Here is a 19,301-nt window from a genome sequence, read left to right on the forward strand (position 1 = left end):
ATATCAGCATTTTTTTCCCTCAACAAAAGCCACAACCCAAAGCAGAGAACAAAATGTCCAATTGTTTAATATATATTTAATCTGTGAGAACGTTTCCCGAAATCGATACATCCAGTAACAGTAGCAATGACTAACACAGGTAGAGGCACAGGCACATAACACAGATAAGCTCAAATCTATGTGACGTTCTGCTCTGCTAAATGCGTCAGACATATCGCAGTTGTTGTGCTTCGACGTTGTGTCTGTCATCCAAAACACAAACACACACCTGACCATTTTTATTACGTTTTGCAGGGAGCATTTGAAATTTGGCCAACTCCTTTTTTCCCAATTTTCGTGTAATAATGTGTGCTAGAAATACTGTATGGAAAAGCTGTGTCACAACATTAAACCAAAATAAAAACATCCATCTTCATCAGAAAAAGATTTTCAACCAAGGAAACGATCAAAGGCTCCTCTCCAAATAGTACAGTCAACAGAAACTACCTAAACTTTGGATCATTTTTTACATTTGTACACTACGTTTATCCATAATAAATAGCAAATAAGTAAAATAAAAACATCTTGAGTAAATGTAAACAGCAAAAACATTTTCCAGTCATAATATTGGGAATGACATCTCGGTCATGGCTTAATCCACCACAATGGAACATGAATAGACTTATAAACACACGTTCAACATTTATCTTAAATATATGAATAAATAAATAATACAAACACACAAATTGTTTGGAGACATTACATTCCACCACATGGTAACGTTTAAAAATACAGCCGTATTGTTTACTACAACTGCCTAAAGCAAAAGTACCAGCGGCCACTAAATGAAGCCAGCATTCAGCTTTTGGCTGGTACCGTCCTGTAAGAGGCTACAAAAGTAAAGCTAATGGAAAATTACAGCAAAACTCACACCTAAACCTACTCCAACATAAGTAGAAAGTAGTAACACCAGCTAAACAACATGATTGAGATTTCTCATAGGTGCGAACATTTGCTGTCATCAGAACAATATATAAGTACAGTATATATATAAATATATAAAGTTCTGTGCAACACACATTGGAGTTGTGATGTTCCTTCCAGACATATTACAACATGCCATCCAGGTTCTTCTCTGCGTTCTCCTTTGTTGCTGGGTTCTCCTGAGAACTGTACAGATTGTGGTAGTCGCGCAGGATGGTGACTACATCATGATGGCCGAAGTGAACTGCTTCATCCATCGGTGTATTTCCCCACCTGCAACACAAATGATTAAATGATGTTACATTTCCACTTTCAGTATGTGAAGAGAATTATTCCACATGGAACACCATCGCACCATCAAGATGACTGCAGGTTCTGAAAGCGGCACTTTCAGACAAGCTGCTAAACCGCCATGCAGCATGTTTCAAACAAAAATGCCGCTTCCAGCGCATGCATAAAAATGTATTAATATGGTGCGATATGTTGACGTTGGTCAGGACACATTAGAGCCGTTGAGCAGTTGCTGATGGGCCAGGTGTCCGTCAGTGTCCCGAGTCAGTCGCCGGGCTGCCCCTGGCATCAGCCAGTGGCGGCTTGGATCATTCCAGCCAATGAAAACGTGCTATTGGATTGATGTTGGGTGGTGCTGAACTTATAACAGGCTTTGGAGCGCAAAAGAGGTAACCAGCTTAAATCTTAAGCAGAATACGAATACAGACCAAATTAAACTTGTATCTTAAGACACCGCGCTGTAAATTTGATCACTGTGAGCCGCTGGAACAGGATACCAAGAAAAAATGCCTTAAATCACGATTCAATTAAAATATATTGCACAAGTCGTAAATTTTTACTAAAAAATGTTTTAAAACAAACCACAGTATTGTAGGTCTACTTCAATACAACTGAAATGAACCGGAAAATTTTACATGAAAAGTATAAAAAAAAAAAAAGTAAAAGTAAAAAAAGTACTGGATAAATAAGATTTCCCCCCCCAAAAAATCATGGGTGAGAAGAGGGCCCCTGCACACTGCCTACAAGGTGATGGGAGTGCCATCTGATTAAAAGTACCCCATACTTTGTTGTACCGCACTTGTGAGAATCCCTGCTCTAGTAGTTACCTGTCTTTGGGGACCGGGTTGACCTTACAGGCCTCAAGCAAAAAGCGAACCACTTCAGCGTGACCTGAGACACAAACAAAGACACAATAAACTCGAGGCTCTACAGACAAAATGTTTTCAGATCTAGACCTTCAGCTGCAGCCACATGAAGAGCTGTCCTGGAGTCATAATCCCTCTGCTCCATGTCCATGGAGGACAACGCAAACCTGCAGAAACAAAACAGCCTGAGAGAGAAGCAAGGTGGAGAACACCGAGACCACAAATACAATCCAGCGGTATTGTGTTGAAAGTTCGTGACATGATGCTGTTACCTCCTCAGGGCTGACACATCCCCTGTATACGCAGCAAACAACAGATTGATCACAGACTTCACCTGAAAGGAGCCAAATCCAGCAACCACTCATCAGAAAGTGAATGAGTTGGGAGCTTTTCAGCGAGGTTGCCCCTCAGAGCGCAAACTGGGCAATGCGGCACGTCAAACAAGTTGACTACACTTACTCTCTGGTCACCTCCCTCCCTGCGAGGATCCAGTTTCTTTGCAAAGTGTCTCAAATTATCATAGTTGTGAAAGTTGCAGAGGGAAACCAGATCCTGTAACAAGATGACCGCACCACATTTAGGACTTTCTTGCCATCGAAGGTGGTAACATACTAAACTTAAATTTCAGGACACCTTGATTGGGGAGGGCTCACGAGGGTAGAGGGACAAGGGCGCAAGCATGCCCCTATTTAGTACTGGTTACAAAGGGAATGAACAGGATGCTACCTGGGGCCTGTGCCCACTGGTTTGGCCAGGGATCATGAATATATATTTTTCACAGTTTAAACAGAAAGTCTTGGATTTTACTTATGATGATGATGAGGAGTAGGGAGGAAGAGAACAGTAGCTAAAAGAAGGTTATGGGTTCATACGGTTTTAATGGGGAGTTTAGGTTCGGTCGTTAGCTGTAGCGCCACAAACACTACTTCAAGATGTAAAGTTCATGCTGATTCACGGAGCAGTTTCTTTTTCACTTTGTCCTGGTGCGTCACATGTCTCAGAGCTACGGACACTGAGACACCACAATAATTACCGATTTCTCTTGTTCTAGTCACTGTACAACTCTACCAAAACCTCTATTTTCACTCTGAAATCAGTCCACCATAGTCTCTTCTATTGGATGCACCAAAATGTCACAGAGTGCGGCCCACTAATACTGCACATACATAATGAATGGGTTGGTTGACAGCACACCGCACTTTCTTTTGATTTCTCTGTCACTGTGTCTGCATCTTTGTATTTGTCTCCTTCTATCTCTCGCTCTTTCGATTGCCATCTTTCTCCGTCAGTCTGTCTTTTTGTCATTTTCTGCCTGGCTCTCTCATAGTTTCTCTCTTTTTCTATATCACTGTCCCTCTCCATTTACTGTCCGTCTTTTGTGTTTCTAAAAGCTAGGAAAGATGATGTAAAAATCTCTTATAGCCTTATTTTCTTTCTGTCTGTTTCTATATTGCTCTTTGTCATTTTTTTCTGTCAAAATTTGTGCGGTGTAACAAGAAGAGCAAACAGATTTACTTTTGTAATGGTTCAATTAAGTTATTCTTATTTTTGTATGACAATCTATCAACAAAGATTATCTTGTATATGTGCAACTGAAAAAATGCCCAATAAAGTTAAATTCAGACAAAAATATCTGTCTGTGTCCGTCTTTCTCCCGCTATGAAGACGTTGACGCGATGATCAACGCTGAAAGTTTACCGTGCAGAATTGGATGCCTCGCACACTGTTGCCCAGCTTGTCGAGGGGAGGAGACCAACACATGATGCCCATGACGTTTGGAACAACAAGCAGGATCCCGCCAGCAACGCCAGATTTAGCTGGGAGACCCACCTGAAACCAATTTGAAAGTGTAAGCTGTACAGCATCATACAGTGGGAGGAAAATTATTTGAACCATTTGGACTTCAAGTTTCTGCATGCACTGGTCATAAAATATGGTCTACCTAAATCACAAGAACAAATGGGCTGCTTCAACTAAAATCACAAAAACAATCATGTTTTCTTTATTTTTATTGAAGATAATATAAAGATTCACAAGTCACGGAGGAAAAAATCTCTAAGAACTATGATTAAGAATTGTTGGCCTGTATATAGCGGGTAAATGTTACAAAAGTATTTCTTAATGATGTATGATGTTCCTCAGTCCGTGGTTGGATAAACTGTCTATAAAAGGAGATCTGCAAAGAAGACTGCTATAAAAGCACAGAAGGCTCAATTAACTTGGAAAAAAAACCTATCAGCACCAGATTTGCCAAGCTCTCTGTTGATCACTCTACCCTACGTAAAACATTACACATGAATTGGATTCATGGGAGAACACCATGGAGGAAGCCATGGCCATCTTGGAAAAACAAAACAATGCTGCACATTTTACATTTGCTTAAGGACACTCAGATGTTCCACAACATTGCAGGAAATCTATTCTGTGGAAAGATGAAACCAAAGTCGCACAGTCTAGGAGGAAACCACAGTGGAACGATGGTAAAATGGAACAGCACACAGACATTCAAAGCTTATTCAAACTGTGAATCATGGCGGAGGGAACATTATGGTATGGGTGTGCTTTGTTGCCTCAGGCTTGATCAGCTTGCTATCATCAATGAAAAAATGAACTCACAAGTTTATCAAGCTATTTTGCAGACAGAGCAGACTTTAATGGCTTGGACATGGCCATAAGAGGGATAGTGAATATACTGTATTGTTAAAAGGGTGATGAGGGTGAAGCCGCCAGGCAAGAGAGCTACAGGAAGTTTATATTTTGTACAACTTCCAGTCATTTGTCCAACAGTTCGAAGTTTAAGAGGATGAGTGCTGGAACAAGACAATGCAACAAGAATCAACAGCAGAATGACTTCCAAAAAGAAAAGTATGTGTTCTGGAGTGGCTTGGGCAAAATCCAGAGTTAATACTGAATGAGAAGTTGTGGCGTGACCTCAAGAGGTCTTTTAGCAGTGTTGTAAAGTGGAATGGTCCAAAATTCATCTTGATCATTTTGCAAATCTAATCCGTAACTACAGGGAAGTTCGGTTGTGGTCATTGCTGCCGAGAGAGCCAAGTTGGGATATCTGTTCACTTACTTTTTCCTCCCTCTTTAGTGTTGGTAAATACAAGCCTTTTTACCAAGGGCACAGATGACAAACTTCAGGCCTGTGGTCTAGATCCAGCTCGCCACATCATTTTAAGTGGCCATGAAAGCAAATAAGGTGTGTCATCTTCTTGATTTTTGTTAAATTGATATTTAGTTTTTGTTTTGAGAGGAAATCTGTATGGAACTTGCAATGTTCCCCCACCATAACTAGTTTCATACTTATTATTTGCAAATCTGTTCTCAAATTTAAATAAAGACAATAGCCCCTTGAGGGGCATAACAGTGGCCCGAGATGAAAATGAGCTTGACATTCCTGCCCCAGCGGGACACAGATACTTACATGAAAGGCGAACTGTCCAGAGAAATCATACATTCCACATGAGTGCATCAGGCTGAGAGTGTTGCGCACTGCCTCCGGGCTCAGTACACGCTCTCCTGTGATGGGACAGAAGCCACCATTGGCGAGGGTTGCCGCCATTACACTGGCACTCTCACAGGTCACCTCAATGGAGCACAACTGGAAGGAAACCAATCACATTGTCACTATGTCTAGAAGTCACTTCTCTTAAGGCGATGGATGACCTGATCATCTTTTACCTGGAAGTAGAAGTCCAAGATGGATGTCATGTCAGTTCCTTCTGGAAAACACTAGAAGCATACACACAGAGTTGACATGACTGACCTTGTTTTTTGGAGACAGAAGGATGTGAGAAGAATGAAAAGCCACATTTTGACAGAATCTTCATGTTACTAGCTAGCAATTAATTTAATTTTTAGGGAATTTCATGTCACTCAAGGACAACTTCTACTTCCATGGGTGTCAAAGTCAAAAGCCAGGAGCCCAGATGCAGCTCGCCATGCAATTTCATGTAACACACTAACCAAATGGTGTCTCTATTCCATGTTTCTTGCAAAATGGATTTACACTTTTCATTTGAGGTTTGATCAGTTTTAAAAGCATTTTTCTGCAACTCCATTAACATAAACTGGACAATAGCTGCATATGAAAATATTTGCTAGCCACCATTTTCCAGGACCTCTTGGGTCTGTTAATATGTAGGAGATTGGTGAGATACTGAAGAGAGACGGTGCTGGTGAGAATAAAAGTGGGAGCGAACAGTTCAGTCAGGTTCCGCCGTGTTGCTTGCAGCGCGGCAACATTTAGATGCAATGATTGTCAATCAGATGACAATTACGTGCACCGCAGCCCTCCTTGGCAAGCATTTTAGAACCAGGTCATAGGAGGTTCTGAAAAGCAGTGCCATTGCCACTGGTGGGGGCCTCGAAAAAGTATAATGGGGAAATTAGCACTCGGCTGGTCGGGGTTAGAACCGGTACAATGGAAAAGACCCATAAATCTGGCAATATGGTAAGGGGAGATCAATGGATGGAGATGGAGGTGAAAGTATGCATTCATGTGTGACCGTCCTCCTATCTAGAAACAGGAGCTGACCTTCTTTTCCTTCAGGTAGTAGCCGATGGCAAAGTTTCTGTCTCCAGACTCACGCTCAGACTGGAACCTGGGATACAACCAGCATGGATTCACTTTGTTTCATTCTCAGTTATATATTGACACAGTGTTGAACTCACGTGGCGTTGCTGAAGCCGACATACTCGTTTCCCGCCAGTTTGTTCATGAAGTTCATCACCTGCAGGGTTATCATTTAAAGTCCTCATGATATTGTAGTACAGACAGTACAGTGGTACCTTGACCTAAAACAGCCCCAAACTATAAGCTTTTTGAGTTGCTTGATTTAGTTTTTCTTTGCGATCCAAAGTAGATGTCGGCAAAATGTATTGGCTATGACGTCATCAAGAACTTTGCTTGAGCGATGTGAATTTCTGTTTTTTCGAGTGTTCTTACTGTCTCGAAAAGAAAACAACCAAACGGCTGGATAGACCGCAAAGGAACACGATAGAAGAAAGTGCATCAAAGTCCTCATTCACTGAATCAGTGGACAGGATTCCTTAATTTAACTCAGTGGCAAGCCTTTCTTGTGAAAGAAGTATGCACGAGTGTCCCGTTTTAGCAGATGATTTAATAGTAAAACATGGGTTCACTTCACTAGCTTGGAAATTTTTAAATTTAACAAGACTAATGTCGTTCAAAATAACATTGTATGCAAGATGGACCACAAAACAGTCACCATGAAAAGCAGTTCAATGACAAATCTGTCATCAGAATCAGATTTAGAGGTCGAGTATGTACATAACAACACACAAGGAATTTGTCTCCGGTAGTCGGTGCCGACCTGGTACGACATTCATGTTGAGTAGTGAGAAGAAGAACATACCACTTGTGAATGACCCATGCAAAGGGAAAGGAAGCGCAAGTAAATCCTTCCAACTCCATAAGTGTGACTAGTCCTCAGGAAAAAGGGGATAGGTCAAGGTATCACTCTATTTCCATTTGTTGAACAGTCAAGCAAATGCATTGTGTAGGTGGTGCTACTCACATAGTCAAACTTCTCAGCATTGCTGGCTCCTTGCTGTAACGCATTCATAAATTACAATCACTTCAATCTTATTTAAGACAAGACACAACAATCTTAGATTGTTCTCTCATGCTCTCACTTTCATAAAGTACTGCAGGGGGCACTACTGCTCTTGTCAATCTAATTGAAGGTGACCTGATGTTTTATGAGTGCAGGCAACTGAGCCGCACACATGCACACTGTCAGAATTATGCTGCTTTCCACCAAATCCCCTTTCAGCATGATTATAACCTTAATCTCTCGAGTGAACTAAACTGGCATTTCTGAAAACTACCCAAACTAACTCAATTTAAATCAACAATGGGCGAGTAAATCTAGACGATTCGACTTGTCTATTACCTTGATAAGAGAAGTACAGACAATGGCGCCGGCGTTCACCATGGGGTTGTGTGGTTTGTCTGCAACATAGATCAAGAGCACATCTGAGAGATCACATCTCGAACAAAAATTACAAAGCAAAATAACTCCAGGTCAATATGGGGAAGGGGTGAGGACAAAAAAAAAAGAGATTCACTTCTGGCTTTTTGGAGCTTATCCAAGCTAAGCCAGGGGTGGGGGTACACCCTGGAAGGTTCGCCAACCAATTGCAGTGCACATATAAAGAAAAATATTCACATCTATAATTATGAGTCCTCAATAAAACTAACAGCCAGACTACCCGGAGAAAAGCGTTTGAAGCAAGGGGAGAACAAGACGAGAGCCCAGATTCAAGAGCACTCTAAAGGGAATTTACTAACCACTCAACCACTGTGCCGTCCCCCACCCCCAATGCAACCTGACATCAATAATTCATCCCGCCGGCACGGCAACCTCTTTCGGACAGCCATGGCAGTCGGAACCGTGTAAGTGTGCCTCCTCACCATCCTCATTCAAGAAGAGCTTGTTGAAGCGCAGACCGCTGGGTTCTTTGCCAATAAATCGGTGCACATACTCTGTGCCGTGGTCGTGAACAGCGATGGCGTATTTCAGAGGCTTCACGCAAGACTGCAGACAGAAGGGCACCTTGGTGTCACCTACCGTATGCCTGGAACAAAGATGCACATGAATGGTGGCACGCAGTCATGAGCAGTTTTTGACACCAGGTACTGTACAGTGAACCCATGCTGTATTGCCATTCACCTTTATTGCAGATTTTAAGCGATAATACAGGTAAGTGGGTTTTGGAGTTGGGGACCTTCCTTCTCGTAGCACATTGTGCCATAACATGCAGGGCTTTACTAGAAGACTGACTGCATAAATAAGAGCAAGAAGAAAAGGCAGCAAAGGACTCCAACTAAATTCCAGTAATAGTCGATCCCACTGAGCAGAGCCAATATATAGCAGTGAGTATTGTTGTACGCTCTGTTTTATGATTTACTGCCCCATGTAAAATATCAGTTATTTTAAGGCTTGTAATTACCATAACTTTGTTGCTTATTTCCAAAAGGTCAATGGTTCCCAAACTTTTTTTGTTGCGCCCGCCCCGCTTTTGGGGATGAAGTTATTTTCAGCCCTCCCCAACATAGTTTCTCTATAAATATGCATAGGCTTATCTTGCAATAATCAATCACTGCAGTGGTCACATTTACAGCTGAAAAATTAAAATGGAGAGTGGGTGTAACTTAATACTGAAACATGTTCTTGGTAGCCGTGGGCCACCAGTCATACTGCCGTGCCCCCTAGTTTGAAAATCACTGCATTAATATGTATTTGGTAATTCATATTATATTAGTAATTCAATTAAATTCAACTTTGATTAAATCACAACAAAACCAAGAACATTATTCTTGGCAGTAAGGAAGAGAGGATTGCTATTAAAAAAAATACCTGGACTCTTTCAAAGACTAGGTACAAAGCCCACAACCTTGGTGTGTTGATAAACTCCACCATGACTTTCAATATTTGCATCAAATCAATCACTAAAACAGCATTTTACTAGCTGAATGACATATCCAGAGTGAAGGGTTACGTGTGCCAAAGAAGGAGAGGAGAAGCTCATCCATGCTTTTAATTCAAGTAGGTTGGACTATTGTAATTGTCTTCAGATTGGACTCCCTGAAAAAAGTATTAAACAGCTGCAGCACATTCACAATGCTACAGCTCTGGTTCTGACCAGACAAAGAGATTGTAACATTTTACTCAAATTCCCAGTCCCAACACTGGCTACCAGTCACCTTTAGAATAGATTTCAACGTTCCGGGTCTATAACTCCCTTCATAGTTTAGGTCAAGACATGCTAAGACATCCTAATGAAATAATATAAAAGACCAGTAAGGCTCTGAAATCTTCCCACTCAGATGAGATAATGAAGCACCGAATCTGGAACAAACATGGTGAAGCACATTTTACATTTCAACTTTAAACATTTCCTGCAATGTACTGTTTATTTTGAATTTTATTAGTTCTCTTTTTTTTTTTAAATGTTTTTAAGCTGCTGTTTATTTTTTTCTATTTGTGAAATGATTCTGATCATTTAAGGCACATTGAGTTAGCTTGTGTATGAAATGCGCTACATAAAGAAATTTGCTGTGCATTTGCTTTGTGCTTACTTAGTTAAGTAGACATGGTTGGGTGCTTAAATATGGAATTTGAATTTCATGTAATTTGTATTGTAACCTCCAACTGGGAGTCACTTTCCCCTATCCCCAAATAAATTGACATAATGTCCTATTTCTTGACTATGAGAGCGAGAACAGGCGGTAAGGAATACTTTACGAAGTGTCTTTATAATAATTCAAATGTGTTTCAAATGAATGGGATGGGTAAAAGGAAATAAATAAATATATATATATATTTTTTTTTTTTCACCGATCGCAGGTGGGTCTGAAATTTACATTCCCGTCACCACCCACCTACAAACATTCGCTGTGAATTACTGTGATGTACATTACGAAGTGAGTTTATACCTTTGACCGTCCACAGTGCAGAGGGAGACGGCCCATAAGTCTGGGCTGAAGCGAGCCAACTGGGGAATGTAGTCAGCCACCTGTAGGAAAATGTGTTTGTAAAAAATTCAACGATCAGTCAACTTAGCCAGTCCGGTTTTTGTTTTGTCACTCACTTGCCCTCCGGACATATTCTTTGCATTGTCGTAGAGCTCATCAATGTGGCGGCAAAACGGTTGGAAGTCGGGGATGACGAATTTCTTTCGGAAGGCTTGAGTGAGCAGCACAATGTTGCTCTGCACGCATCTGAACACAAAAGAAAACATACTGTATTAAAGGAGCCATAATGTGCTTACCCCCCCCTACACACACACACACACACACACACACACCACACACACACACACACACACACACACACACACCACACACCACACACACACACACACACACCACACACACACACACACACACACACACACCAGTTCCCAGGTGTCTGAACACCATATCTGTGACATGCTTTCCTCAAGAAGGTGATCAAAGTTAAATTTGTCCAATTTACAGTTACAATTTTTGATTTTTGCTATGGTCTCTCTGTTACGTTTTTCACCTCTGTGAGGGTCTGAAATGTAAATCCCCTTTCGTAAACTGTGAGCCTACAGTAATCAAATAATTGGAATTTTTCCTCTGCTCCAAGTTGTTTCAGCCATTACAAACAAGGTAATGGTGTGGAAGTGTGTGGGTTAACAGAGGTTTCTGTCTCAGCTATCTCTCTGGCATTACTAGCCGTAATCCCGGTAGCGTGGGATCCCTGTGGGGAAAACAGACGCTACATTCAACCCGCTGCTCACGTGCTTCCTGCATGAGGCTGAGCTCTATAAATAAGCCCCGGAAAACGACGCGGTAGTTCAGGGCCACGAGCCATCATACAGCACTAGCCATGTATTTACAACCCAACATAGTCTGCCGGGCATCATTCTCGTAATTTGTACCAAACTGCTTTGTCTATGTGCATGGTGGAATTTGAACAACTCGACAGCAAAGAAGTCACACCAAGAGATATTTTTTACATTTGTATAACAAAGAAGGATTTTCTGTCCTGAAATAGCTGTTTGAATTTCTTTCTATCTTCAGTGTCAGATTATTCATCTCACATTTTCCCACATTTGAGAGGTTTTCATATGGTCCAATGAATGCCAGGTTTAACCTTTTGGCCATAGTTTAGAAAAGCTATGTTTGATGCAAACAACACTGCTCATCACCAAAAAAAAACACAAACACCAACAGTGAAACATGGTGGTGGCAGAATCATCTTGATTTTTCTTCAAATGAAACCGGGGATTAAGTCAAATTTGAGGGAATTATGAATAGTTCCAAATAGCAGTCAGTGTTAGGATAAAACCGCCAGGGTTCTTCAAGGAAAGAAAAAAAAAAAGGTCAGGAAAAGTATACTAAAACATCTGAACTTTATTCAGGGTTAATCAGAGGATTGATGCCGACTCCCATTTAACAAGAGTTTCAATGTTATAGCTTAATCGTGAAAACACCTAGTTGCTAGTTATAAGAGGGTATGCATACTTGAAACAATAACATCAGTTTATTTCTAATTCCCCTCGTAAATATATTCAACTTGATTGAGGGACTGATTTGCGGTGATGTTACAAAGTATTTCTTCCACTTCTCAAATACATTGTTCACAATTTTATTTTTTTAAGATTAAACTAAAAAATAAAAGATAAATATATATAAATAAAAATAACCCTAGTGAACAGAAATGGGCTGTTTTCAAAAGGTGATTTTATCAATTTAGGAAAAAGGATTATTTTAAACTACCAGCGTCTGTCTGGAAAACTAATAGCTGCCATTCTTAAATCATGAATTAACTGTTTGCTAATACATTTTTGGGGTTAGTTTTCACTGACCACATCCACTCCCAATTGCCTCCAGAGCGGCTTTTGTTCAAGAAATCACTTGAAAAGAACTTGTGGCAAAATAAAGTTAGCCAAAAGATCTCAAAAAGCTGCTAAAAAAATGCCACCAAAAAATGGCACAATCCAAATTTAAGAGCCGATGAATCATTGCCGACATCTGTCAGTCTGGAAATGGTTAAAAAACATTTGGTAAGCTTTACTATGGTTCCAGTGAACCACAAGGAGAGCCATAATATTCAAATGAAGAAAACACAGGACTGTAGAAAGCAGTTGTTCTCATTCAAACACATACTTCTTGAAGAGGTGTCTATCTAGGGCTCCGTCTGATGTCGTTTTCACAGTCACCTTCAACATCTCCATACATTCTTTCAGACGGGGGTCTCCTGTGCGCAGCCCCGTGGCTTTGAGAGCCTGAGGAGGGAGGAGATGACGGTTACATGGATATTTACTAATTAATAAGTTTCTTAGTAAGGACTATGGTTTTAGAGGTAAGGAACATTACATGTAAATTTCTGCATTTCTTTTTGAGTAGAGTTTAATCAAATATCACATACATAATGTACACTCTTATTGTTGAAGAAGTCCAAAATATTGAGTTTTTCACGTCTCACCGAGCAATATGGCGAAACTAGAGGGCACTGGACAATAGCAAACAAATTACAGTTTGTGACTCAATCACCCATTCACACCTGCTGAGTGACCCCAACTTTCATTCATTCATTTGTTTGTTCATTCATTCGTTCATCCATCCATCCATTTTCTTAGCCGCTTATCCTCACAAGGGTCGCAGGAGTGCTGGACTTAATCCCAGCTGTCATTGGGCAGAAGGCGGGGTACACCCTCAACTGGTTGCCAGCCAATTGCAGGGCACACAGAGACAGACAACAATCGCGCACACACAATCACACATACAGGCAATTTCGAGTGTCCAATTAATGTTGCATGTTTTTGGGGATGTGGGAGGAAGCCGAAGTGCCCGTAGAAAACCCACGCAGGCACGGGTAGAACACCCCAACTCCACACAGGTGAATCTGGAATTGAACCCGGAACCTCAGAACTGTGGGGCCAACCCTTTCCAGCTAATCCACTGTGGCGGCCCAAGTTTGAAGTATATTATATTTTTTAAAATCCACTGAATGTAAAATCAAAAGCACTTTTCCTTCCATTCAACATGCAGATAGATTAAAAAAAAAAAAAAAAAATCAGTATTCTTCAGTCTTCTCAAGCCCAGGCAGCTGCATTTTTTTCCCTAAACTTCAGGTAATAGGTTTCTTCCATTTCACTGTACTTGCATGAAATCTGCTTGTTTCAGTCAAGCAAATGCTAAATGTTCCCTCAACTATATTTAGGTTCCCTACTAAGAGCCACCCATCAATTTTGTAAATTCCTAGTTTATTTCCATGAATTGCCATTGATACTTTCCAACGCTGGAAATGCACAGAAATTTGCAATCTAATAAGAACTCACTGTGGTGAATTTGTGTGCTGGGATCTTTTCTTGGCCTTCAGCTATGGTGTAGAAGAGCAGGTCCTCCAGGCTGGGTAGAATACCTGCCTTCCTTCTCCTGGATGAGACAAAGAGACACATGGGTGAGATGAGACTTCAGTAATAAGAACATCCTAAACTCACTGCGCTGATACTGTATATCACAAGCTCAGTTGAGTTGGGTAACTTGTTAAATTTGCACTAATGTGTCCTTGACAGAATACCAGCCAGGGAGTGTCAGTGATTCTCATCGTGTTACACAGTTTTCCAATCAAGCGCAAGTACAATCTGTATCAGTGCAGCAGTTGCAGTTGGGGGGGTGATACTTGAAGATCAAATCGAAGCAACACAAAATAGTGAATGTCAGAGTGAATGTGAAATGAAAGAACGCACTGAGGTCTGGACCTGGGTGGTACTCGGAGCATCAAAGAGAGTAAGTTAGGGTAGGAGCATATGGGGGACACCCAGCTATGGGGAAAAGGGGGGGAAAAAAAAAAAAAAAAAAAAAAAAATCAACATTTGATTGGATTTGCACAAAGCTGTCTGCTGGAGTGCAATGTGGGAGACAGGCCAGCGTGCTGGGAGAACCAAAGCTGGTCGGACTTTTGACACTTTGAGACATTTATCCTCTCTCAAGGCAGGAGATGATGAAAAGGGAATGGAGAGGATAGGAGACTGAAAGGAGTGGATGGTTAAGGTGGACGAGGCGGCGGAGCAAAGCAGCTGCTGAAAGAATATTGTTTTATTTAAAAGAAAGCCAAGGTGAGGGTGCAGGCTACTTCTACTGATGGAAAACACACGAAAAGTCAAATTAAAGGAGAGAGATACTTACAAAGCAAAGCAAGCAGATCAACAGACAGAAGAAAATGTGCAGAGAAAATATTCATGAATTCGTGACAATGGACCATACAACAGGTACAGAAATGTATGCAGTGTACAGGAGTGTGAATATTTTAGGCCATCTACTTACTTGTAAAGTATCTTTTTCACACCAGTCACAAAACAACTGACAATAAAATGACTTTAGACTGATACAAAATTTTTGTAGGAGTGCTGTGTGTGTGTATAGTAAAACAGGGACTTTTGATTTTGTGAGAATCTGCAAATATAACAATCCATTTACAGTAATGTCTTGACATATGAATTTAAATTGCTCCCTAACAATCCTTGAAACAGAAAAAACCCGTATATCAAATCATCTTTCTCCATTATGGCACCAGACAGCACCAAAGGTCTGTCAGTCTTCCCTAACAAACTGGAAACTGGCCTGCAAACTAACGATCTAATGGGCAAATAAACTTTTTTTGTGTGTCTTTTAACAGTTTACCATGCTCTTCCTTGAGAGACATGCCAGTAATAGTCATTAAAACTACTAGTATTGCAAAAGGGATGTATTTAAGACTTTGTGCAATCCTGTATTTGGGCTGCATTCATCTATTGTCACCAGACTTACAAGATATGTGTAGTCTTGTACCTAAAAATACACAAATACAAACATAACATGGACAAAACATCTGTTTGTTTCTGTCCAAAAAGACAAAAAAGAACATCTTTCCTTAATGAGGTTGGTGATAAGGTTAAAGAAAGACCATCTGCAAAATCTGGAGCAGTCAGATTCAATAGAGCTTGCCTCTGTTTTACACCTCAGTTACCTCAAATCTAAATCCAAGTAAAGACACCGTACTGGCGTTCAGATAATTGATTGTTGCATTTGGTGACTCCTGAAAACAGACTGAGTTGATGGAGGTCACAGTATGAAATTGCCAGGATGCCCAGCAGAGGTTAAAGCCCACTTGCGAATTTGCCACCCTCTGGGGTAGTGATACCATGCCTTAGGAGTTCAGTATGTTTTGTTACCAAACTCAATTTACTAATTTTTTTTCCCAAATGCATTTTGCCCGTTGAAAATGCCATTGACTGTTACAGGAAATGAAAAAAAAAATAAAAATTACATAAGAAATATTGTGACTCATTTACACGTTTACCCATCATCCAACCATTAAATTGATTGCTGTAATCAATCCTACCTGACTTTGGACAAAAGGCAGCGTACACCCTGAACTAATCACCAGCCAGTCGAAGGGAACAGATTGACAAACAACCATTCACGCTCATCTTCACAATAGTAAGACACAATTAACCTACCATGCATATTTTTAGAATGTGGGCGGAAACCAGCATATCTGGCAAAAAGCCATGCAACCATGGAGAGCGCAAGAAAACTCCATACAGAAAGGCTGCAAGCCCAGATTTGAACCCACAACCTCTGAGAAGTAAGGAGGACGTGCTAATCAGTTTACAGCGCACACCCTCTAAAAAAATATCCAACCATTTTCTGAGCCGCCTATCCTCACAGGAATCAGGAAAGGATCAAGAAATTGCTGGAGTCTATCCCAGCTATATCCAGTGGGAGAGGGGGGGGGGGTTCTACAGCCTGAACTGAGTGTCAGCCTATCACAGGGCATTTAGAAACAAACAACCATTCACACACACATTCACACTTATGGGCAATTAAGAGTCTCCAAGTAACCTACCATTCACAGAAAAGCCACTGTTATCATGCTACAGCACCAAAGCTAATCAACTCTGGCAATGTGGCGGCCATGTTGGGGAGGTCTGTGTTCCCATCAAAGGCAAAACACTGATATTGAAATGAAGTCCTAACGTTTCTCAACCAATTTTCACAATATTTATGTTGTATCCAACTATTCGTTTTTTGGGTGGACCTGAACAAAGATACGTTGCGCATAAACCTAAGCTCATGAACGTGCGTTAAGGTAGGGACCTGGAGAAAGCTGTTTACAGGTACTGGTACCAATCTGCAACCGCACATTCACAGCAGTATTTCATCATCACAACAAATTTTTTAAAGCTAAGTTGGGATGAACTTTTCAAAAGTTTTGAAGCTTTTTTTGAACATGTATTCACAATAATTTTTTTCAGTACTGGGTGTTTTTAGGGCACTATCACTCTAATGGGCACCCTAACTGTTGTAAATGCTGCATCCCTGCACAACTGTGAGTTCTTATAAGAAAAAAAAAAGTTCCTTGTCAAGTGACTGTCTACTGTTCTTCATACTAGGACAGCACCAAATACCAGAGACAGATTCCTCGTGTGTTACTTGGCCAATAAAGCTTATTCTGACAAAGAAAAGAGCTTAAAGCAAAATGAACAGCTTTGACAAATCACTCCTTTGCAATTATTCTGTTCAGTTGAGGTTCCAATGCACTGCAGGTTGTTACTGTATGTTCATGTAGGTATAATATTACAGAGTGATATTTTTTCTAACTGAAAAAGTCATTTCAAAATTTTTGGATGAGTTGTTTTGAGGCGAGGCTGGGATGGATTAATGGCATTTCCATTCATTGCAATAGGGAGAGATGATTTGAACTGTTTTGCGTGGTAGCAGAATGAAGAAAAACGATTCTCTCGAGGCACCACTGTACTCAACTAAAGCAGAAATACCCCCCAAAAATGACTCAAGTAAAATAATGTATTTATACCTGTTTTTTTTCCAACCACTTCTCTAGCAGTAGAGTCTCAAGCTACTGTACTGTACTACTAGCTAACAACTACTAGCTTCTTCAACATTTCAAGGGGACCTACTAAAATATTATTGATTGTCCAACACAAATATGTCAGCTAACGAACCCTCTCCTTTGCATATACATGATTCAAGGATCGCAAAATTACATGAAATCGCGTCTTTCCCCTTGATGAACTCGGCTATGGGTCGCTAACATGCGGCGCTGATAGCTTTTACTCACTTCTCCGTTGAAGAATCTTTGGTGGCCTCATTATGTCCGTCTGCTTTGGAACAAAAGCGTCTGGCGTTGTACTGCTCAGCCGTCCCCGAGGCCGGAGAGCGGCTCCAGGGGCCAGCTGCAGGTGGCGCGTGGACTGTGCCTGCCAAATGCCGCTTGAGCTGCCTCTGAAATATCTCCTTGAGCAGCGCCGTTGGCCTTAAATGGAACATTTCAATCCCGTCGACGGAGCGTAAAGCGAAAGGGGAGAGAATCCAGCAACAAACTGGATGATCCCGGGCACGAGTGGAGTACGTTTCTCGGTGGATTAAAAGTAAAGGACAAACTGAGTGGCAAGCCCCGGTGAATGGACAACGATCAGCAGCAGTAGCAGCATCAAATGCGGGGATTTTGATTGGTTCTCGAAAAATGTTACATCCTCAATCTGATTGGTCAGAAAGCCGTCAATCTCCAAATAACAGCCGTTTTTCTGAGGCTGGGCAACATATTTCAATCTTTCAATTAATTTAAAAAAAAAGAGAAGAGAAGGACATACGCAAACGAACTAAGAATGGATAGTAAAGGGTGACTATTTAGGGTGGGGTTATTTCATGAGGTTAGTTCGTGTAGATGCTGGTCACGGCGATTGGGAGGCAGAATTACATCCTTTAAAAAAAAAAAAAAAAAAAATGGAGGTCCATGGTGCACAGTAGCCATAGATTATTGAGTTGCTACGACACCATGCGACCTACCCCGGTAGTGCACATGGTCGATGCTCCACAGAAAGGTCCTACTTTAGTATTGTATCACAGATCACAGGACCACCCTCTGATAATACATTATTCAGACACATTTGAAGTGGTAATTAAAATTGTTTCTGTCAAGCGTGGGTTCCCACAACAACTTGAATCATGTAATATTGCTTCTGCACAACATTTGGTCGACTTGCTTCAAAATTATTATTATCCTCCCGCTTTAAAACACGGAATAGGTTTCTCGGCAGATAACAAGATCCCTACCAAAAATTTGTTCATAGACATTAAATTAAAAGAAAACTTGCAAGTGGTGTTGCTAATATTGTTACCCTGAATGTGAAATGTATCATGTGAAAATTGTCAAGAAAAGTGCCACTTTTCTCACCCCCTAAAGTCCGTTATTGTGTAAAAAATTCCCTCCCATGAAATCACATCATTTTTACACCCACACATTCTGCAAAGCTTTCACAGTGAGGGTGATGGGTGCGCTCTGCAGATCCCGCCCACGTTGCTTAGTGGCTGGCTGCCGCCCACCACCAGGCCCGTGGAGCCACCCACCTCCAACCATTGCCACGGCAACCCATCATCGTCCTCCTCCTTCTCCTCATCCTCATCATCATCAGTGACTTAAACTGGAGGAGGACAGGAAGGGGAGGGGTGGCCGTGCAGAACAGGGCTGCCACTGAACAGCAGCGAGCGTGGGAGTTCATGAGCTGAGCGATTCTACAGAGAAAGTCTGTGAGTGTGTGCGTGTGTGCATGCGCGAGAGTGTATACGCGTGCGTGTGAGGAAAAAGATAGGAAGTATGTGAACAGAACCTG

At 41.2% G+C, this 19,301-nt stretch overlaps 1 protein-coding gene across 2 annotated transcripts; it reads right to left on the minus strand.

Moving 5' to 3' along the window:
- Positions 1-42: 42 nt before the first annotated feature.
- LOC133505803 (glutaminase kidney isoform, mitochondrial-like) lies at positions 43-18,396 on the minus strand. 2 transcript variants are annotated; one of them, XM_061829274.1, is made up of 18 exons: positions 17,750-18,396; positions 13,965-14,061; positions 12,790-12,908; positions 10,743-10,872; positions 10,588-10,667; positions 8,563-8,726; positions 8,042-8,100; positions 7,664-7,696; positions 6,798-6,856; positions 6,661-6,727; positions 5,805-5,855; positions 5,548-5,724; positions 3,819-3,950; positions 2,580-2,672; positions 2,393-2,454; positions 2,211-2,287; positions 2,082-2,145; positions 43-1,236 (listed from the first exon to the last, which is right to left on the minus strand). In XM_061829274.1, the coding sequence occupies exons 1-18, from the start codon at positions 17,956-17,958 to the stop codon at positions 1,089-1,091; spliced, it is 1,821 nt and encodes a 606-aa protein (XP_061685258.1). In that variant the 5' UTR covers positions 17,959-18,396; the 3' UTR covers positions 43-1,088. The 2 variants fall into 2 exon arrangements, with proteins under 2 accessions (XP_061685258.1, XP_061685265.1); XM_061829281.1 differs by lacking the exon at positions 17,750-18,396 and adding an exon at positions 16,128-16,350.
- Between the last annotated feature and the right edge of the window lie 905 nt (positions 18,397-19,301).

The sequence above is a fragment of the Syngnathoides biaculeatus genome, chromosome 2, assembly GCF_019802595.1.
Source record: "Syngnathoides biaculeatus isolate LvHL_M chromosome 2, ASM1980259v1, whole genome shotgun sequence".
NCBI classification, from domain to species: Eukaryota; Metazoa; Chordata; class Actinopteri; order Syngnathiformes; family Syngnathidae; genus Syngnathoides; species Syngnathoides biaculeatus.